Here is a 22,829-nt window from a genome sequence, read left to right on the forward strand (position 1 = left end):
AGAACAAAACACTGCAGCAAGTGGTGCACCCACTAACTAAAATATGCGAATACGAGGCTCAGAAATGTAGCTCGTCCTGTAACTTTACTAGGTTTCTGTATGTTAATAAGATCACACAGTCCCAATGAAGGGACTGCAATGAAATCAATACTTGACATTGTTCCGCTCTCAACATGAACGATGCTAAGTTAATTCATAAAAAGGAGAAGTGTCCAGCCATGCCCACTGCTGTTAATTTAAAGGCATGTCTATGATTAAAAGAAAACTAGAAGTGGAATTTTTCAAAAATAAAAACACGCAGTGTAATTTCCCAGCTGAAGGGTGCACAAAGAAAGCACTCAGCAAACTTACCTGTCTGAGATTTCCAGAATTTCTTCATATGCCAAGTACCTGATTATTTCCCCATAAAGAACAGCAGCACCGTAGCCCAAAGGCTTCCTTTAAGCAAATACTGCTCACTGCAGGAGCTCCCTACCCCTGGCTAAGCCTAAGCCTGTACATTCATATCCCGAAAGAAACTGGCAATCCCAAAGCATTAATGTGCGAGCTGAAACTGCAGCCTCTGCACGACTTCAAACACAAAGGTGATTTTGGTTTTATACTAACATGAGAAATATTTTCTTCCAGTTCTTCAACTCTTTCCAAGGCCGCGTTCTTGGTTTCAGCATCCTCAAGCAAAGCTCCCACGTCGAAAACGTTATCCAGGTAGGCCTGAATCTGCACCTGCAGTTTGTCACTCTCCGTGTGCTTAAGTTTCTGCAAATCCAAGAAGAGAAGAGGTCACTCAACACAGGCAGCAGGCAGCAATGACCAAATCGCACACGGCAAACACGAGTGGAAGAATGGTGCAAGCTCAGGCCGTTTCCATCATCCCAAAAAACACTTAGTATTTAACATTAGTGAGGGTCATAAATGATAAATAGTCATTTATAAAGAGGACTAAACATGCAGAGCTTTGAAATACAATCAAGCAGTGTCTTATCCTCCATTACTACAGGGTCTTGCTTGCTGTTTGAATACGACTCCTGCAATCCACTGGCAAAGCCTGAGTGCAAGAGCGAGTCTGAGCCCAGAATAGGCGAGGGGTCTCCTAACCCTCATCCTCACCCTTAGCCTAATCCTAACCCTCACCCAGTGGCCGCGCGGGGCCGGGGAGCCGGGCTGCCAGCTGGGACCAAGCCATGGCTCCCCGGGCAGCAGCTCCGGCACGCATGCATGTTGCAACCCCAGACCTGGCCAAACCTAGTCTGCAGTGCAAACTCCAAACCACGGTCTAGGTTCGAGGGCTTTGACCGACCGAGCGCTACTTCTACTTGCAAGTGCAGAAACAGCCAGGAGCTGCTGGCTCTTCCCCCGGGCCGCAGGCACCGACAGCCCGGCCACCTCCGCATACCCGTGCAGGCTCTCCTGCACCTTCCATGCCTCCCATGTTCAAAATGCCTTCGCTTGATCTCAAAAGAAAACCTCCGAGCACCCTTTGGACTGGCTGGGAGCTCGGGCTTTCTCAGAGGAGCTCCAGTACTTGCATCACCCAAAGACCCCAGCTCTCATATTGCTGCGTGCAAGGATTTCTTGCAGACAGCAAAAAATAGCTCTCTTGGCCACCAATGAGCAGGAGGAGAAGTCAGTAGAGACAAATCAATCCCTACTCAGCACAAGTGCTGTTTTCATGCATACGCTCCCGATGGCAAGAAAATCGAGAGAGAGAAAAATACAAAGGGGGAAAATAAAAAGGCTTTCTTTTTAAAGAGAGCGTTTCCCACAGGAGGCCGGAAAATGCCTAGCTGTAAGGAGAAAATACCCTAAGCAAAATTCAAAGCAGAACTTTTTCCAAGTGGGAGACTGGCAGGGCCCTGCAGCATTTCCTTCCTGAAGGAGCGGTGATGTGCACAGCCCCGGCGCTGGGAACGCTCGCCGACCCCGGCCCGATCCCGCCCGACGCTCGGAGCACGCGCTCCAGCTCAGGCCTCCGGCCCGCGCTCCTCGGTGCGGACGGCTGCACAGCAGCGGGCAAGTTCACTGCTCCCAGAGAAGACTTTGGTTCATTCTCCGTTGTCGCAAGACAAAGTTACAAATTTAGCTCCCAGTATATAATTCCAGTGAGTTAAGGTTAACTTTTTTCCCTTGCTGCAGGGGGGAATCCAAGCCACAATCTCAAGTCAGCAACCAAGGCCACTACGTTCCTCGCACAGAATACAAGACAACCCTGCTCTGCCTCTCAACAGCTCTTCTGGGGGATTTCACTGGATTTTGGGGGTAGTAAAAGGCTCGCTCTGAGCGTTATTCCCTTTGGCGGCAGCACCCAGTCCTGCCGGCGGAGACGCACCGAGCGCAGGGCTCCAGGGCCAGGCTCCGCGCAGCACAAGCCGGTGCAAGATTAACGTGTGTATAATTAACGGCTTTGTTCCTCTTGACACTGCAGTTAAGCAGCTGCAATATCTTGATTAAAGCGCAGAACAAAAGAAGACCATGAGTCAGGGTTTTTTGCAGCTCTCTGCAGCGGAGTCCCTGGCATCAGGGCACTAACGAGATGAATACGCCGGAGCAGGACTTCTGCACTGACTTTCTGCAAGCAGCCAGCCCAAAGCAGCAATACCGGCCAGGGGAGGGAGAGGGGGGCACTACGGCGAGCTCTGATGTGTAAGGTTACCCTCAGCAATGACGTTTGTGCAGGGCACAGTGAAACACCTCGGGTGTCGTGGCTGTTTGCAGCACAGAGCTGCAGTGTGCAGCCCTCTGCCCCCCACTTCCACAGCTGAGCCCCACGTACACACATGCAAACTGCTCCCACGCTGCAAACACGCTAATCCATCTGGGACCTCAAAATCCACGCTGCTACGGGACAGAAAATCAGGTCATACTCACGTCCAGATACTCGTCCAGGCCTAATTTTGTAAATTCGTACTGCAGATGGACTCTGAAGTTCATGTCTTCCACCGAGTGGACAACGATGTTGATGAACTGCATGCAGGCCACCTGCGGGGAAGAGCATTTATCGGCGGAGGAGCCGACAAGAAGGGGCTGACGGCCCACCAGCAAGCGGGAGGGAGGCCTGGGTGCAGACCTGGGAGAGCCTGGGACACGGGGCCGGAGCTGGCACCCTCCGGCAGGCCCCGCTGGGTCAGACCTTAGGTCAGCACACGTTATTAATGATTACATTTTGTTCTGTTTACTCTGAGTGGAAACTGTGATTTGCTGTTCTGCAGCCTTTCTTTCAACTCTGCGTTGGGTTCAGGCTCGCGCTCCGCGTTTGTGGCGCGAAGGGGAGCGTGGTTCCAAGAGCTTAGTCATGTCTGCGAGTCCACCTTTGCTTCACTGCGTGCCGCCGCGCAGAAAGAACACGTTTCCATGCCAGTCGGCTCTGCTAGACATCACACAAGCACACAGGCTTTCGAGAAAACAATGCTGTTTTCTGAAACAGCCTTTAAAAGTGAGATTAATTTTGCAACTGGAACCCTCAGCGTAGGAAACGGGGCTTTCACAAAGGACGCTTTGTTATTCGCAGGAAACCCATTTCCAAATCTGTGGTTTGGTAACTGAACAGGGGACCAGGTCATACGAATGAGCACACAACCGAATCCAGACATGGGGAAGCAAAGAGAAGGGCTCCCCAGAAAGAGGGTCACGGAGCTGCCCGGCCGCGGCGGGGGCCACGGCAGCCGCCAGCCACCGGCCCGGGCACCCGCGGGGGCCTTTGCTTTAGTGCAAGGCAGGGCCAAATCCTGCTCTGCACGGATAGTCCCGGCTCTCCGTTAGTCCGAAGGGACGGATACGTGACTGCATTTGTCACTCTCTTAGCTGCTTTTAGAGGGGGGTTTGCATGGTCTCTTCAAGCTACAATACCTTGTGCCAGTGCAACGCTTGCAGGGTTTTCAGCGGCACAAGTAAGTCCTGCTGCAGGCACTGCAGCAGAAATCACATCAAACTCTCAACATTTACTGAGATGCTTTCTAGATTTCTAAAATGAATCCAAGAGAAGATAAAACTGAAGCAACATGATTTAACAGGCAAGACAAGCTCCAAACCTTTGGGCCATTTCGCAGGGAGAGAGGACTGCAGCCCCCCCGGCTCGCCAGCTTGTTGCAGGAGAGTGCCGGTTCCCTGGGACCCTCCTGGGCCCACGGGACAGACCCCCGCGGAGGGCAGCCACTGCAGGGCCGCCTGGGACTGGGGGTTTGGGGCAGGTGCCCCGGCCTGTGCCTTCTGGGTCTGAAGATTCATCTCGGGGCTGAAGGAGGAGTGATGTCTCACCCCCACGTCGCAGGGTGAACCCAGTCCTTGCAGCAGCCCCGTTTGCACAGTTGGAAAGCTGACCTCAGTTTCCGAGTCCTCACACCCTGCAATTTCCTTTCCAGTCTCCGCCACAAACCCTAGTTTTTCCCAGTGACGGTACCGGACAGCTGAGCACTGCTGTGCAGGAGAATAATCCCCCGCCAGATCCCCTGATTTCCAAAGCACTTTTGTTAAACTTACTTTGGTTCCTGCAACATTAGGGCCAAATTCTCACTTCCCTTCTTAGACCCTTACACACACACGACTAAGGAATACATCAAGTCAAAGAAAATTAATGTAAGAAAGTCGCTTTTACAATGAAGTAGGTCAGTGGAAGAGGAACCTTCTGTAAAGTACTTGCGTCTTTGTGCTTCCCTCCCTTTAGCTCAGCGCCCACGCAATTAAGGGCAGCTCCTTTCGGGTGGGACGTCAGACGAGCCCTGTCCGCTCCCACCCCGGGCAGAGGGAAGGCTCGGTCCGGCAGCACCGTCTCTGCATTTACGTTCAGTCATTACAGCTACTTGAATTACTCGAGCGTTAACGTTACATCCCGCGGCCTTGGCTCTGGGACCGGCGTTATCCCGTCCTGCAGAAATGAATGATTTCTGCCTTCCTAACGCACCCTTGGCAAACGGTGCGAACCTGCCCGCTCCCGCAGCGCAGGTACCTCGGAGGCGCAGCCGCCGAGAGCTCCCCGGGCTGCTTTCCGGCTCGCCCAGCCCAGCCTCCCCTCGCACCCCCCGACGCGCCTTTGCCACAGACCGTTTTTAAGAGCATGTGGATCTGGTTAAGCCCAGATGGTGACAGAATGAGCAGAGCTGCCAGACCGTTTGTCATGAACTCTTTCTCAGCTTTGGACTTGTCATACATTCAAGCCCTTAGTAGGTGGAAGCGACCCAAAGATGAAGATTTTATTAGTATTTGGGCAAGTCCTGAAAAATGTTTATTTTCAAGCCAATTTCACCGCTGCCTTCAACCTACGGCCTGAAACGATGGGGGAAGTTTCACGGAGATGAAACAGGCCATCTACACTGATGCTGAGTGTCAGTCCCACAGCCCGCTGGGCATGTGTGCACGCACATATTCCCTGCTCCATCCTTACAAAAGACCACTTCATATCTTAAACAAAGATGATGTTTTTCTTTAATCAGGGTGGACAAATGCTGCAGCTTTTGGCCAGGTAGCTGGCTGCACGCCCTTGCCACCGCCTTGCTTCCAGATTGCACCACGCTGTGCTGCTCTCCCCACGCCCCAAATGCGATTATCCTTCCCTGTGAGCACGGGGAAAACGGCTAAGGGTTGGGTGTCAAGGACTGGCAAGCCTTTCTGCTAAGTTGCAGTCTAAGCTATATTCACATCTGAGAGTATTTAATCTATACTGTGACTAGCAAAACGGTCCTTACTGGGCCTGCAGTAACGAGGAACAGTAACGACTGCGACCTGCCGTGGAGTTACTGAGAACAGCTTGCTAGATGCAGTAAAATTGCAGGGGATATTGTAACATAGGTATTTTTTTAACACCAGAAAGAGGCCATCCTACCTCGCTTACAACGCCTCCCTGGCAGTCAGGCTCTATTCATCTGTAAGAGCACAGACTTCTAGAGAGGTGGATGGTTCCTAAGCAGAATTTCAGTCTGCCTCCGCTTCATGGGTGCGAGTCTGGCCCTGGTCCGTCATGACTGGAAGTCACTGGCACTGGAGCATCCAAAGCCCATAGGAAAATCATATCCTGGTGCTTTAACTCTTAATTCCTGTCAAAAAGATGTTTTTAACACAAAGAGGCCTTAACAGCAAGGCCGGCGTGCCCGGGCAGGGAACCCACCTGCTCTTTTCCCACTGCACCACGGCCTCGGGCCATATTTGAGGCACTGGCTATGGGCAGAGCGAGGGAGGCTGCAGTGACCATACCTGTACCACCCTTTGTCTTGCACGTAAATACAGGACTTTAACTTTTCAGGCTTCTAACTGGCCCGACCACCGACTTGCCATATCCTTTAAAGAAACGGATGCAGAACTACCTCTCGCACTGAATACATTACCAGTTAGCTCAGCCTCACTCACGATTGTCCGTGTTTCACATGTTTCCAACGTGCAAGTTGGCGTTGGCATTTGTGGGTGCTAGTAAGGCTCTTCCTCTGTTTCTATTTTTGCTTGTGCTTCAGGGGAAGTGGATTTGGTGAATAATCATGCATAAGCACATTGAGGAACTAAAAGTGTTGAAAACTGTTATATTTATCTACAGATAACGACAGACAACAGCTGCAATGAGTCTTCCGCACACTTCCTTGTCTATGATTTTGAGGATGTTGGCACATGTACAGAATATACATCATGATATTGCAGATACTGCTATTCTGCCACAGAGCAATAGTGCACGCGGCCAGAAAGGTACTTTCCAATTACCTTCACTACAGCATATGACATCTCTTGAAAATAACTGAATTGAACTGAAGCTAAAAAGGGAAGGTATATTAGGTAGTTTGGAATATAAAAAATTGCATTGTGGTAACTTCAGACCAAGGGTCAGGAGGTAAATACAGCTCATTGCTGTGCAGGGCAGCAGGAGCAGACACCATAAACACTCAAACCAAAGTCTGCTGCTAAAAACAGCACTCACCATAAAGTCAATATTGTTGTCTTCATTTCGGAAGTGCTCCATTAGCTTCTCAAAGCGCTGTTTCTCCCCACAAACCTACAAAAGAATCACCATGTGTTTGTTAAAATACAGGCTGCAAGGCAGCGTTAAAAACATCCAGAAAGCACCTTAGCTGCTCCAAACCTCTCCATCTCGGTTTCCTCTCCTTGTCCTCATGACAAATCCAGCCGAAGACACACAGACCAACAGCTGTCCTGCAAGTCTAAAGGGGCAGATGCAGTTATAAGATAATTCTTTGTACCCTTTTTTCCCTTAGAAAATGTAACCTCATATCCACTGACAGTGCAAATGGAAACAACAGGGTCACACCAGGCTACGCCACGGGAAGGAGCAGCATCTTTTACAGTCCAACATTAGTTTTCCACTGCAGTATAATGTAATTAGGAAAAAGACCAAATTACGGGGCGGGGGGAGGAAATTATCGGAGGCTAAATCAGGAGTGAAATAAGCCAGTGCAACTATCATTCAGCAAGACTTTCGGAGTGGTAATACCGGGGTGCTGGCAGGAAAAGCAAGCAACTGGAGGCAGAAGTCAGACCTAGGATAAAGCAGGTTGCAGTACGTTGTTTAAATCTTACTACTTCCCAGCACTTTCTCCATTTCAGTCCTAATTTCTCGGCATATAAACGATCTAGAGCAATTCACACCAAAACATGAAACAAGCTGGAAAGCAGAAGCGAACGTGGAGCGAGCGGAGCGCGCGCCCGCACGCGGGCAGCCCTGCCGCCGAGCAGGGAGCAGCACCGGCCGCGGGGCGACGGCAGAAACCCGCCTGCGCCCGGGGCAGGAGGAGAAGCTGCGCCGGTGGATGGGGAGGGAGGACGGGCTGGTGCCGCAGGCAGTGGAGAATTGGCTCTGTCGCGAGGAGCGGGTGACATGAGAGATGACACTTCTCCCAGGGCGGACGCGTGCCGGGGAGCCGCCGGCGAGCTCACGGGCACCTGGGGAAAGCCCCCGTCCCCGCGACGGCGAGGTCCAACGGGGTCTGTGTGGCAAGCGTCAAGGCGAGGATGCCCCAGCACCTCCCCAGATCCGAGGTGAGCTGCTGCATGCACTGCGCCACGAGCTGCCTCCGCGTGCTGCCTCTTGCTGTCAAACTCACGAGGAGCGGAGACCGCTCCGCTGCAGCCTCTGCAACCAAAGCCGTACGTGACGGGATGGATGTGTCTGTGCGGGCACGGTATCAAGGGCTCCTCCCAGCTTCACCGCCCCAGACGCTGGTTGTCTGTAGAGGGACAGAACGGGCCGACGGTGACGGTCCAGCTCCGCATGACGCTGTGCCAGGGGCCTGGAAAGCAACGTCGGGCCATCCAGAGGACTGGACTGAAACCTGCCTTCTCCCGAGGAACAAATACATCGTAAACTCAAGAGGCTGCTTCTTTTCTTAACCAAATTTCACCCAAATTTCTTGGGACTTCCAGATGCTACTACTACCCCAATAAAAACTGAATCACCAGGGATATATTTTTGGAAAGCTTTTAGAGTAGTAACTCCAACCGCTCTCCTCACAGCTCTGCATGTCCAGATTATTTTACCTGCAGGTGTAAGGACCACTTCAGTTTTGCAGGAACAGGTGCTGCAGGAACTCTCCCTTCACATGGCAGAGGGACCAGAGAGCCTCCGTCTCCCGGCCGAGCCCTGACGCCCTGCGAAAGGGGAGCGCGGGAAGGAAAGCCCTACACGGCCAAACGGGTCAGCACCTCCCAGACAGTGCCGGCGGATTCAAGTGGAAAACCATTCACAGGTCCTGTAAGCCCTCACTGGCAAACTGGTGGTGATCACACACTTTCTTCTATGCCAGATCTGGACCAACACCTGGCAATAACCAGGGGGAAAAAGGTTACCGCTGACTGCATGTTTCTCACGCCCTCTTTGAGCTCCTACGAGCCGAGCTCATCAGTAAGCTCCTGGCGGCACTCCTTCGCAGGACTGCTACCACCGGTTGCTCAGCAGTCCAGTTTATTAATTATATCCTTTCCACCTCGGCTAGCTGCGACAGCACAAGTTTCTCCCCATTTCCCAGGCTAACGTGTTGTGCAACCTAACACTGAGGTATCTCAAGAACATCAGGCCCCATCCTAAGTGTTGGACCAGGAACAGAAGGAACCGTACTGCGACATCCTGCATCTGCAGCACGTGTCCTCAGCCTGGTTTGGGTCTGCCAGCTGCTCAACAGCAGACACCACTGAGACACGAGCTGCTGCTTCCCTCCAGAGCCAGCTTGATGGCACAGTATTCATGGGAAATTAGCTAATGAATGGTAATTAAGGATTGGTGGGAGCAGAGGGTACTTCTGAGTTAGAAAGCAGACTCTTTGGGACAGGATTCAGTTCTTGGTAAATATTTTTCAAGTGTTTCCCACCACGAGACCAAATCCTCAACGCAGGTTTTCAAATACTCCCAAAAAGCAAAGTCTTTATAAAGTATGATTACTCCTATTCTCTCACTAGCTTTCTATTTTTAACTGTAACTATCTTACAGTACCTACACAAAGATTAAGGGCCTGAGCAGACCTCACGTAGGTCTGTGGGAGTTTTTCCATAGAGTTTAATGGGACCTAAACTGAGCTGCACAGCGTTAGATCTGCACAGCACTGCTCGTAGTGGCCTGCCGGGTAATGCCTCTCTGTGCTTTCTGCTGCCTCTTGTTACGACTGAATAAAACATCTCTGTGGTGCATGTGATACATCTTCTACCATTACCACTCAAAATTGCCATAACTGAGTTATTATTCAGATATTTGTGGTCAGCACCTGACGTCAATGGGAACTTTGCCACTGGATCTCTGTAAGAGGTCGCTGACACTGGTTATGATGAACTATCTGATAACGTTACCATGAAGATGCATGGCCTCAGTCCCACATCTCACAGCTCCTGGGCTCTGTGCAGGCTCAGCAACCCCCGCACGCACCACCTCGGGGGGCCAGGTGCTGAAGTCGCACACCACACACCTCTTAAAAGGGTATTCAAATGTGCAGAATGTTTCCAGCTAAACCTTAAACACACACAAAAGAGAACAAACACACGTGACAGAACAGCAGATGTACCCCCATGAAGAACAGATACCACTTGCTGGCCAAGCAAATTATCCCAATCACAAGCCCCAAAGACTCAGTTCTGTCTATGTCCTACACCATGAAAGCGTGAAACTGCTTTTGAAGCACAAAACACTGCTCTATGGGCTGCCCGTAGCACACAGCTAACATGAAAGTTTAAAATGCAATAAAACAGAGCTGAGAGACCCAGTGGAGACTGACAGTCTTGGACGACGTGAGTCTGTCTGGTGGTGTCTGGCCCATGGTTTGTGCAGGGGGGAGAAAGACGCGTGCTCGGTCTCTTTGCTTAGCAGAGGAGTCCCTGGGACATGGAAAGGACTGGGGTGTTTGCAGAGACACTGGTCCCTCAGCTTCATGTTCCAGATCTTCAGTCTAATCTCATGGTTTTCTTTAGGAGCAATCTTCCTAAAGCCTTCCTGCAGCACCAGGAATGGTCCTGCTGGGAGATCAAAGCACAAACACTGCGCACACAGAGCTGACAGTTAAAGCAGCTCCTTAATGTTTCCAACTAAAACTGAGGGCAAAGGAGTGAGTTCCCGGTCCAGCCCCACAGGGCATTATGCTTTGCAGTGGGTGGCACAAGAACTGGCTTTGCTGATACAGAAGCTCTCCAAGGCCACCAAATAAATGTCCACCGTCAAGTCCAAAACGGTCAAAAGTGCACTTGGAAAAACACACCATGAGCATTTTGGCATAACTATGCAGGTTTCACAAGTGTACGTTTAAAAGCAAGAGATCAAATGAGCACACTGTGACAGGGTCCAGAGCATCTCCACACAAAACGAGTGCCAGCACGTGCCAGCATCCTGCCCAGCTCTCCTGTTCTCTGCATGCAGAATCAGGAATAACTTCTTTGTGAAAAAGCTAAAGCTCAAGGCTTGTGCAACAATCTGGTCTACTCGAGGCACTTATCTCGAACGCCCTACCGGGAACCCGCTTGCAGAGGGCCTGTCAAAACCAGTCTTTGTGCTTTGGAAGCGTGCCACATTTCAGGCATATGTCTCTTCTGGGATGTGTACGTTTCCACTCAGGAACAACGCGCAATTCAGGAGGAAAAGAAACGAAATGCTGTAAAGAAGCTGACTCCTATCAGGAAGAGCCAAAGAGAATACCAGACTCTGGCAGAATTTCAGGAACTTGCTTGTACTGTAAGAATCAAAGACAGCAGCTGCCAGCCAAAATAATTTGATTTCAGAGGCTTACGCTGGGCCTGATCCAGCTCCTGCTCAAACCAAAACAGCCTCCCCCTTGCCTTGCACCACAGTCTGCTTCGATGCATTAATGTTCTGAGCCATTTTTCCTCCTACAGTAAATGGGATGATGCTCCAGTGCAACCAACTGCAAATTCTTATGCTGTCTGTAATCTCCCCTCTCCATAAAATAGTCAAAGTTAATATAACAAAGGAAAAAATAGGTTCACCTGAACTTTCATCTCCAGGCCACCGTGTCTCTCTTGCTCCCACTTCAGAAAAAATGAAGCTGAACAGAATCACGCATTGTGGAAACAAACATCACAGTGGTGCATATGATCACTCAACGACAACAGTCAGGAGGACTGATTTCTGGGAAATTTAATGTAAACGGTTCCACATGGATGGAAAAAGCTGACATAAACAACTATGAGCTATTTATGGTTGACTAATTCAATTATGGTTGACTAATTCAATTAGGGAGCAACCCTAAGTGATACAACCCCAGCAGACAACTGCCACTCGCAGGGAACAAACAATGCTGGCTGGCGGGAATAGAGCAGACGAGAGCAATAAGAAAAGCAACAACGACCTGTGGCTTCGGTGGCTGCTTGCAGATATTTCACACTATCATCAGATGAGTCAGGGCTGGGAACATGTGTGTTTCAAGAGACAGTGAGCTGACTTTCATAAAATGATATAATTTATCCTGGAAGATTAAAGAGAGTGAAACTATAGACAAAGCCTTCAGCTTGAAGACTGGCCAAAATCCAAGTCAAATGCTAATCAAATCCCACCACATAAAACCATATGTTGCCATTTTTATTTGAATACTTTTCCAAGATCTGTCATTTACATTGAAAGTATGGTTGCTACTAAGAAAGACTGGTATTTCTTTTATTAGCATTGTTCTGTGTATGAGGAACGATTGAACGGGTTACCACAGCTATAAAAACCTCTGTCTCTGCTCAGGTTGTGAAAAAAAATTTTAGGTTGCTTTAGGCCCATGTCATTGCAGAAGAACAACGTGGCTTTATGGAAAACCACCCCAAAGGATCTTTTCTTTAGAAAGACTCTGGATGCTAACAAGGCAAGCCCTTCACGGATATAGCACAAAGGTACAATACAAGCCTATAAGGAAGCAAAAAGATCTGTTACGAAAAGCTTGGCGACAGTTACGTCCACATCCACCTAGCAAAGCTTTCAGGTCACGTAGTTCACATCCGGACCACCCAAGAGCAAAGTTCAAATAAGACAACCCTGGTGTTGCTCCTGCTCTTGGGACATGATTACAGTAAGAAGTTCCAGAAAGGCAACATGAGCAGATGGCAAAGACAAGACAAAAGGGATATTTGAAGACGTTTTCACATGCAGCGTCTGATGCAAAGTGAAAATCCAGGCTCACGGACGCTTATCTTCCACCTACCTCAGACGATTACCTAACAAAACGGTGCAACGCCTAATTCTGCTGCAGAACTGAGCTCATAACTCAACCTTGCACAAGAAAACGCAGTGATGTGATACATATGGAGATGGACCTTCGCTAGAAGGTTGGCTGTATTTCAGGCTTTGGAGCTGCAGTTTGTTGGCCAACAGTACAAAATGCACTCTGCGAGACACAGCCGCGAGACCACTATCTCCCCCACATCTGCAGCGCTGATGCTAGCACGACGGAAAAGCGTGCCCTACGCGGACGCAGAAACTGCCTACTGCAGCCGCCTCCATGAGCTTCTCTCTTCGAGCAAAGGAGGAGAGAGAGGATGAGGGCTTTGAGCTAGCAACATATGTTCAAAGAAAAGGCACTAATAGACGTAAGCTTGCCAACCTACAAAATGCATCTTGTGCCAGGGTCTAAACTAAAGCCTGATGGTCTCAAAGTCCACACAGAAAATGCCTGAAATCATTTTGGCTGCATTTACACTTGAGGTATGTATCGACTGATATGGCAAAGGCAGTTAGCAGTGAGCTCGAGTCAGGAAAAATAATTATTTTGAGGACTAAATTTAAAATATGTAAAACTTAGCAAAGGCTTTGCAATACAGGAAATTTTCTGTCAGTGCAAATGTTAAAATGATCATCTAACCACGTGTTGCCCAAAGGTTATTTTAAGCTGTTTCCTCCTCCCTCAATAACCTTTTCAGTTCTGTAACAGTGACTATTTCATGCAAGAAGCAGTTGCGCAATTTCGCAGCATTTATGCCCCGTATAGGCGAACACAGCCCATAAGGGACACGGTGTTAGGAACGGCCCGACGCATACGCAGCCTCCCGCTCGCGGGACCTTCGTAGCCCTCCGCTCCTGCCCGCGCCTTTGTCCCGCCGGCACAAAGCCGGCTTTTGCCTCCCCTCACAACGGCCCACTGTGAGCGGCAGATCCCACTGCGGGCGAGCCGCCCTCCAAAGGACCGCTTTGTTTTGACTGATCACGCTGGCATTTCTGCAGTTTGCTAAAGAACAAAAAATCAGTTTTCTCAAAAGTTACTGGCTAAGTAAACAGTTATTTAACGCTTGCTAGGTTAAAATACCTTTTGCTTCTCCACCAGCAGGGTTAAGGCACTCTCAAATTACTGCTCTAGCAGAAAAGACAGCAAATCTGTGCACATTTTCTAACACTTGCAAACAGTTTTCTCCAGTACTGAGTTATTATAATGGCCTGCAAGAATAATTCAGAACTGCTGTTTTCAGTGCTGTCATTCATCACTGAAAGAGCGAAACGCGACTCTGAATTAAGCACTGTGAAAACCGAGGGCTGAACAATACAGCCTCCCTTCACCGAAGCGAGCCCTGATGGAAGGCAAACCCCGAGGGCTCCTTGCCACCGGCCGGCTCTTCCAGTTCGCTCCCCAGCGATTCAGATGCAGCCTGGTCGTATTTGCGCAACGGGATTGCGATTCTTCCCACTGGTCGGATATTTCCATGGGAGCAGCAAACACGCACGGCGACCAGGGCACCGCTACACGGGAAGGCAGGGCAGCGCCTCGCTCGTCCCGTCTCCAGCATACACTGACCTGGCTGAATTCAAGGATTTTGGTATATGCTTATATAACAAGCAACTCAACTGCTCTGCGGGATTAGAGCCAATGCCGGGAAGAAGCGTCTCCTGCAGAAAGCAAGGGGTATTTCTGCTGGCTTTTTGGCTCGCGACAGATCTCGGGCAATCTTGTTGCCTCTTCAGTTTGGATCTATGTTAATTCTCCTATTACCAACATTAAACCAAATTTTGAGGCTGCTCCAGTCTTCAGGTCCCTCCTCAGACATGTTTAGTTGTTATTAAATTCTCCTAGATTTTAAACAGAGATTAACTAAAAGCTGAATAAGGATTCCAGATTTTGCGTATAAACATGTCAGCCGAGCGCTTTGAAACACACTCAAAACCTGCCCTGTTCAGATCTTCAAAAAGCTGAGGAAATGTCTGAAAAAAAAACCCTTTTAACTGTTTTCACCACGCGGTCACGTTAGAGCTGCTGGGTTGCGATGGTTTTCCTCGCACCTGGCCGTGTTTCAGCTAAAGGCAGCGCAGCCTCTCCCGTGCCGCGTCGGGGCCGGGGAGGAGGCGGCGGCAGGGCCCCCAGCGCGGCCGGGCAGGGCCCGCGGCCAACGGCATGTTTTCTGGCAGTGTCAAACCTTCTCCGACTCAAGAGAAAAGGGCCGAGAGACTGGGGCTTTGGCTCTGGTGCTGGTAACCCCCGCCGGCAGGGCAGCCCCGCCGGAGACCTGACGCCTGCACGGCGTTCGGCATTACCAGGCTCCCGTCCGGACGCTCCACGAGCGGGTTCCCAGGGATAGCTGCCGCAGTTAAAAGATATATTGGTCTTACGCAGAGCGCTGCACGTCAGCTGGGAGAGGGAAAACTCCTTCACGAGCTGCCTGTCCAAGAGGAACGTGAAGCCACACAGGTTTTTGGCACTTCATCAGAAAAGGAAAATGCACCACGAGTTTAAAAGCCACTTCTCTGCCTGATGGATGCTTTGAGGGGTATGAGCCAGAGCCTGACACGCTGCGATCGCCCAGGCAGACACCGGGTCACCCGGCCCACGAGTCGGTGCGGGAAGCCGAGCCAAACCCTCGACGCAGGACGCGCTCTCCCTGGGGCCGAGCCTTGGAGGCCCTCAGGCGATCCCCCGTCTCCCCCGGGACACAAGAGCCTTGCACTGCGGCCAGGGACCGGCACTTTCCTCATCACCCAACAAAAGCAGGTCACTTCACATACATCAACAGTGGAGTTCAGCGAAGTGAAATTTCCCCTTGCATGTTTTGTGATATTTAAAATACGTTTTTCTACTGATTCAAAATGCCAAGCATGTGAAATGCCAGATTTTCCTGCCCAGTCTGTTTTGTGCGTCCCAGATGAAGAGCCAGTATGATGCAGCTGGCTGAAATCACAGCCGTCCCGTCGGTACGGAGAGTGTTGGTGTTTCCAACCTGCTGAAGACGCCTTCACCCCACTGAAGCAATCTGAGAGGAGAACAGCAGGCTTAGTTACTTACTCCTAAGTCTTTCTCAGCACCTTCTTCAACTTCTAACCAGTATCGGCTGCAGCGAGAGTTTCCCATGCAATCCCCTCCCTGCACACGTGTGTCCGAAGCATCTGGTCACTGCTACCAACGATTAAACGAGCTTCTCGAGATGCAGAATCTCTTCAACCCCAAAACATCCTTCCTTGACAAAGCAGCAGCAAACAAAGGAGTTTTGATTATGGTAAAACGCTGGTAAAATGACACAAAGCAAGGACAGTGCTAGAACTACGTACATTTTGTGTCTTGTCTGAGTGATGGACGGTGACGCCCTGGTTCGCAGCAGCGCAGTCTCCAAGTCACGCGTTTGGGAAGTAAATGGAAGTGCGTGAGAAGCTGAGTATTTGCACCGTCTCGGCGACCACCATTTCTCAGGGCTGCTAAGAGATTCACCACAACAACGAAGCTCCCAAGTTGCCGTGCAACACAGCCCTCGTGAACTCAAACCAGCACAGCTCCTCCAGGAAGCAGCGAAAGGAATAAGTAATGAAATAATAGTAAAATGGAGCTTTTATTGTTGGCAGTAAAAGACAGCAGCTTAATTCTTGGTATATATGCACATGCAATCACACTATTAAAATGAATTAACTACTCTGAATAAGCATTAGGAAAATATATTTTGTTTTCCAACAGTGCACTCAGCCCGTTCCTATTTATACGGAGCTCTTAGCATCAGGCTGTGACCCTCGAAGTCCTGCAAAGCTGTCTCCAGGCGAATTCTCCTCTCGCCGTCTTCCTCTGGCATTCTGCGAAAGTGCACTTGCTCGTATTGTAGCACGAGTCCCAGGCAGCTCAGAGAAACCGCGCAGCCGGTTCTCACGGATCCATGGAAACAAGCACAAAGGCCCCAGGAACACCGCTAAGGAAGCCTCCTCGCAAGCGGATAAAGGTAGCGGTCAGGGCAGCCTGGAGCAGCTCATCCAGCCAAAACTGCAATATTCCACCCAAACAGCATCTCCCTTCAGCAAGAGACGCTGGTAATAAGAGACGGCTGCAAACAAAACAGGCAACAGGCCAGAAACTATCAAAAAGAGAAGCAAATAGCTAGCAAAACACCCCTGGCTGTGCATGCGGGTTACATGTGGCACGGCAGCTCTAACTCATTTCACATAAACGCAGGAGAAGGCGGTCCAGCCCCGTGCCGGCGCGAGGACAGCCCAGCGTCGATCCGCAGCTGCCGGCCGTGTGTACAGGGCAGCAGGCTCTGCTCGCGAGCACCGCGGCTGGGCAGGGCCACCACGGGCCCTTGCGCTTCGTCTCCTCCACGATGCCTTAGAAGCTCTTCGCGGCTTGATGACGCTTGGAGAATGGTTGGAACCACACCAAAACGTCTCCTGGACCTCCTGACCGAGCTCCTCCCACCCAGGAGTCTGCAAACACAAAGCTCGCAGCGCAGTGAAGGCTCCTGTTGACACAGAGGCTCAGCAGCGTCAGCACTTCAACAGTGATGAAAGTTGGGAAAAAAACATTTTTGAAAAGGGAAAGGCGGGACAGTGCACAAACCCACCTTGCCCAGGAGCAAGCAGCAATGGGCTCTTCACAGTTTCCTTTGCACTTTCTTTCCTGTTCAGCCCAGACCTAGAGCTCCTGGAAAGGGATGAGCAAATTCAGGCTGGTAATGGGGAAAGATTCACGGGCTTCTGCACCCGCCTGGAAGGACCGAGCAAACCCCGCAGCGGGTGTGCGCTGAGCGTTTAAGGACACTGCCATCTCACTGCCAGCACCAAATCCTTTCCAAACACAGACGTCCATCAGAAAGCAGACATGCACTGCAAAAGAATAACCTTGACCTGGTTATGCTCGGCAAGCAAATTCCTGCCACGATTGCAGAGAACACAACTGTACAGTCCAGAGATAAGAAATGAATCCTGCCATCTCTAACGACTACTAATCCATGCCCTGCACGGCAGAGGAGGAGGTCACTATAACTGTCTCCTGCCTTTGGGCAAAATTAAGAGAAGGTATTCAACGAGGCTGATGAAAACGGAGGCTCGCATTTACTAAGATCAGTACAACCGTGCAAAGTGCAGTTTCCTGAACGCTAATAAACCTGTACGAAATGAGCTTGCCCTTCCTTCCATCTGTCCCAGGCTACTCCCTCCCTCTTTTGGCTTTCATTTCCCTTTGAGTAAAAAAGATGAACGGTTCTGGGTTTCTTTTCCTGCTGAGTTCTGCTGTATTTGATTCCCTCTCAAGCTCCCAGTTTCTTGCGCCTTCTTGGTGGCTTCGAAAGACCCACGTGTCCGTTGCCAGAAGTGGCCTATTCGACACGCATTTAATTACCCGCTGGAAGCCGAGCCCCGGGCTGTGCGTGGACCACACGCTGCTGAGGCCCCTCCGCAGGGAAGCAGCCTGTGCACGAGAATCAGGGATTCCAGATGAAATAAGGGGACAAGAATAATTTTCGACAGAGAGCTCAAGAAAAAAAACATCCTCCATTTGAACATCCTGACCGCAGCCAGAAAAAACCTGGCCTGTAAAATCATTTTCAAATGAGAAGTCATTTCCAATAAGAAGTCCCGAGAAGATTCAGATCATCTGCAATTTTCCAGCACAGTCAAATCCTGAGAACTAAATTCTGTTCTCATTTGCATCAGAGTAAAGCTCAAAGCCCCATGAAATACTTGATGTTCATCCTGATGTAAATGAGAGCAGAATTTGCTCTGAAATAGCCTGTTTTCCCTACAGACTTTATTATAGCGTGAGTGTTAGACTGAAGTTCAGGTTTCTTTTGAAGTTATTTCCCGGCAAGGAGATAGAGTGGCAGAGATCTGGTTTGACAAGTCTGATCTGTCCTAAATACGCAGGCTGTGTCTGATGAGAGAGCCGCGAGGAAACCGCAGCATCCCTGCGACGCAGAGTTTCGGGAGCCACACAAACATTACTGAGCTCACACTATTTTCATTTGGAAATATGCTGTTCTACGTCTAACACCGAGTGCTTCCCACGTCAGCAACTCCACGATTCTTCATATACTAGGTGAAGGGATTATAAAAACCAGAAACCATTACTGAAAATTAATACTTGCCCCGGAGGAAAGTGGAAAACAACAGCACAGAGGCAAGAAATAAACAGCGTAATTGGATAAACAGAAGAACAGCTAAAAACAGAATTTAGGAAAGCAAAATATCCTCCTTGCACACCCATTTCACCTGCAGCATCCGGACAGTTGTACTGCAACAGAAAACTCGATCGAAAGGAAACAAGAACAGAATAAATACAGAATGGAGGACAAACTGATTGGACTACGTATGTATTTTAAATGTCGGCAAGAAAAAAAAGAGATGACAGAGCACTTGAAAGAAAAAGGAGGAGCAAAAGCTTTGCTGAGGATGTTAGGAAGATAAAACAGCAAATGGGACTTTACACTTCCCTGAGACGCGCAGAAAACTCTCTTTAACATGCCTTACAGACTGTTAGGAGCGGTATTTCTGTTGTAGTCATTTGCCAAACTTATCTGCAATCCCTAATAGTGTTCTCCCTAATGAGTCATATTACTTCTATTATAATGTAGTAACAAGCCACGGAGAATCTAAAATTGGAATAATACTGTTGTACTTAGCATGAATACAGTGCTTTTCCTATTTAAAGAACTTCTCAAATATTGTTCTCCAAAACAAACCCTTTTGGTTACACTTCTGCCATCCCTTCATTTGACAAAGGTGCAGATAAAGACAAAGATACCGGGTAACTTGTCCAAGGCTACTACGGAATAAATGAAAGCACTAAATTCAAATTTCACATCCCAACTCTGTGCCTGAACTACAGGACTGCAGGTCTTTTCCCACCTGAACACAGGTCTTATCTCCACACTCTGGCCATCCACCTGGTCGGCGTAGGTCAGCAGCAATCTCCGTGGTCACGCCGTGGCTTGGGCTAAACGCCCGCTGAAGAGCCGGGGGAACCGGGGGAAGAGCGGGAGCTCGGCGACTCCCACTGCCTACGCTCTCGGGTGGCTCCGCACACCCAGCAAAGCTCACGCTCAGCACAGGTCCGGTCTTGCAAAGCTTGAGGCTGCTAAAACAGGACCACACTGGAGATTGAGCCTTTTGCTCTGGCTCCAGGTCACAGTCATCACCTCAGAAATACAGCTATGGTGAAGCTCTGCTACATGCAATTATTCGCAGCGGATGTAAATCAGAGAGATTTATATCTCTTTACCAGAGATAATTCTCAAAACACAAAAAGTAAAAAAGTTAACAACTTGGCTTGCCGGCCATCTGGATTAACCCGCCTCTATCAACGGTGGCATTAAGGAGAAACGTGCTACATGCTTACACCGTCCAGTTGGGACTCATCAAGTTGAACAGCTTTCGACCTGGCAAGACTAGATGTTCTTCTTTGATAATAAAGCCGCACATCTATGCAATATGCAAAATCAACCAGAACAGCAGCTTTCTAGGACTTCTTTCCCACACTGGTATTTCTAAACATTCTCAGGATGTTCTTAAATCCTATCAACCACCGTATGGAGACATGCGATACACCTGAACGCAGGACACGATTTTGACCCACAATTTTGAGCCAATGGGAATACTGTTATTAATTTCAGCTAAGTCAGTGTTTCATCACAGAGACCTGATTTCATAATTTGTTCACACACATAATTCCCTATGATAGTAAAAAAAGGAGTTTTGCACTCCTTTTTCAGCTTGTGCTCTGAAAAATGGGAGATCCAATACAGAATTCCTATTTCTTTCCCCTGAGAATATAAAAAAGCATTCAGAAATAGAGGAACCACAGGAAAGCCCTCAAAATCTCCATTCGCTTTCCACTTAAGAGAGACCACGTGACCGACCGAGAGGTGAAAGGGGATGATTTACAGCCTGGATCCACCTTGTTGGGACCTGGCCCTTTAGGCAGAGGTGCACAGAGTGGTGGCATAAAAACCACGCAAGTTCCAGAAATCGTCCTAGACAGGGAAGTTTTATACCACGTGTACTTACTGTATTTTTTAAAGCAGTTTTGTTGTGATATTTAAGCCCATTATATGCAGCCCTTTCTACGTTTCTTAAAATGAATGAAACATAAAGCTCTGGCCAGCTTGCTCCGTATCACATTTGCTAACCAATAACAAGTTAGTTAAGCAACCTGAAAACCCTAAAAACAATGTGTATTTTGAAAACCATTAAAACGGGCCGAATGGGGAGTTGCAGGCGGGCTCGAAGCAGACACAGACTGAACATGATGCCCGTGCAGCTGTGCAGCTCCTGCCGCGCATCCTCGCCCGAGCGCGCACCAGCCTGGTCTCGCAAGCGGAGCCCCCAGCGGTGCCTCCGCCTCGGCCCCCGGCCAGGCTCCCGCGCGCCCAGGCCTTGGACATCCTCTGCGACGAGCTGCTGAATTTCCAGCCTGTGCTTTCCAGCCCCTCCCTGCAATCTGGAATCCCACCACCAGCTCAGTGCATAAAACGGGACTGAGCCTATGGACAGCAAAACACTGGTGCAATTGGTTATACGAAGGGAAGGATCTGACCCCAGAGTCCCGTTACTCTGGAGACTAATTATTACAGTGACCACAGCATTTACAGAAGAGGATACCTTCTCAAAGACTCATCCCCACAAAAATTACCATTTAATCAGATCCTGAAATGACCGTCTGCTTCCTCGCAGCTCGAAGTAGTTTATGGAAAACCTGCAGGTCTCCTCACTTTACAAAACGCAGCTGAATCAGAAAGTTGCAGCCAACAACACGTAAGAGAACAACAGACAGGCACATCAAATTCTAACAAAGCAAAGTGACGTACCTCCTTGAAGTTATCAAATGCAGACAAAATGATTTCGTGCCCTCCTCTGACCAGACAAACGGCTGCCAGCAGTTCCAGGACGAGGGCTTTCGTTCTGCGGAAGGAGAAAACACGACCATCAGTGACAACCACGCGGTGAACCAGCTGCTGCCTGTTTGCAAAATGGATGTGAGACACTGCGAGAAGTCCTTTACATTCAGTGCCTTCTTAATCTCTAGGAACTAGTAGAGCTTGACCCTGCAGGATGCATAATGCCGAGCACCTTCTGATCCAGGGCATTTTGACTCTCCCAGGATCATGCTCTTGTCTGGGCAAATTCTCATCACTTGAATGCTTACCAAACCATGCAAAAATTTAAATTACAAATTGTATTTATGGAAATTCAGGCAAACTGATGCTGGTTACATAAACCTGGTAATGGCAGACCATGTCAGCTTTCTAGTTTGTATTCCAGGAGAATTACCCTATGCAAATTCCAAAAAGAGGCAGTATTACAAAACCCGGGATCACCACACATCAACTGTTAGTCAGCTCTTTTCACCACAAGCAGCCCATTCCCTCTGAGTCCAGTTTTTAATGAATGTGCTTTTAATTCCAATCTGAATTTTTCCTGGTACAAATCTGAATTATTTTCTATGATAATTTATATCATTCATAGCCACAAAAAAATAGGAAGTGGTTCTCTGAACTGAATATAGGATGCCTTAGCACGTCTTTGTGGGCAAACTGATTGACGGCAGTGCTAGCACAGGCATATTAATGAGGGAGAAGACAACAGATTACTGAAAGAAAAAATATGCAGCAGACTCAGTGTAACTCTAATATAAGTAATCCCCATTCTTTCCTTACAGGGTTCCCATAAGGCAAGAGCACCAACGGGACTACAGGGCCTGATGAACTATTAGCAGATATTAAGATCATGCAAACACACATGGAATTAGTCCCATGCTTAAAGGTTTACTCAAACCAGATGTTACAGAAAAAGAGATACCTTTTGGCTTTCAGAGTACCAACGTGACCTTTGGAAACCAAATAAAATGTTCACTTTCCCAGGAAATTTTAAACGGATCGTGTTCAGTTCTTATTCGCCCATTTTTTTTCCTGCCATAAGAAGAAAATCCAAGCTCTTTCAGACAAGCTCAAGGAGTTTTTGCTACGGACTGTCCGTCATATCCTCTCCAAGGGACAGCTGCGGGCAGGAGGGGGAGAGGACCGGCACTGCCGGGTCGGTGGTCACCACTTGGGCACAAACAGAAGGGACGGAGATCACGACTGCGCCCTAACGTCCCCCTCCACCCGGCCCGCGCACGCCTGCAGCACCGCCTGCTTCCCTGCCTGCAGATCTCAGCCAGCCCTAAGCGCTCAAAACACAGGTTTCCTCAAAAATCATGATGGGA

At 49.3% G+C, this 22,829-nt stretch overlaps 1 protein-coding gene and 1 long non-coding RNA gene across 10 annotated transcripts in view; both read right to left on the reverse strand.

Annotated features, from left to right (window-relative positions):
- The window catches only part of FMNL2 (formin like 2), a 174,038-nt gene that overhangs the window by 23,082 nt on the left and 128,127 nt on the right, over nt 1-22,829 (reverse strand). For all 9 annotated transcript variants that reach the window (XM_064514533.1, XM_064514537.1, XM_064514534.1 and 6 more), the window contains exons 9-12: nt 21,433-21,526; nt 6,890-6,964; nt 2,866-2,976; nt 607-756 (exon numbers count right to left, since the gene is read on the reverse strand). In XM_064514533.1, coding sequence (XP_064370603.1) covers nt 607-756; nt 2,866-2,976; nt 6,890-6,964; nt 21,433-21,526 — 430 coding nt within the window. The remainder of the gene's footprint in view (nt 1-606; nt 757-2,865; nt 2,977-6,889; nt 6,965-21,432; nt 21,527-22,829) is intronic.
- LOC135328823 (uncharacterized) lies at nt 16,179-21,423 on the reverse strand. The gene is made up of 2 exons (XR_010389877.1): nt 17,194-21,423; nt 16,179-17,091 (listed from the first exon to the last, which is right to left on the reverse strand). It is a non-coding gene; the product is annotated as an uncharacterized LOC135328823 (long non-coding RNA).

The sequence above is a fragment of the Dromaius novaehollandiae genome, chromosome 7 (genome assembly GCF_036370855.1).
Source record: "Dromaius novaehollandiae isolate bDroNov1 chromosome 7, bDroNov1.hap1, whole genome shotgun sequence".
In the NCBI taxonomy this organism is placed as follows: domain Eukaryota; kingdom Metazoa; phylum Chordata; class Aves; order Casuariiformes; family Dromaiidae; genus Dromaius; species Dromaius novaehollandiae.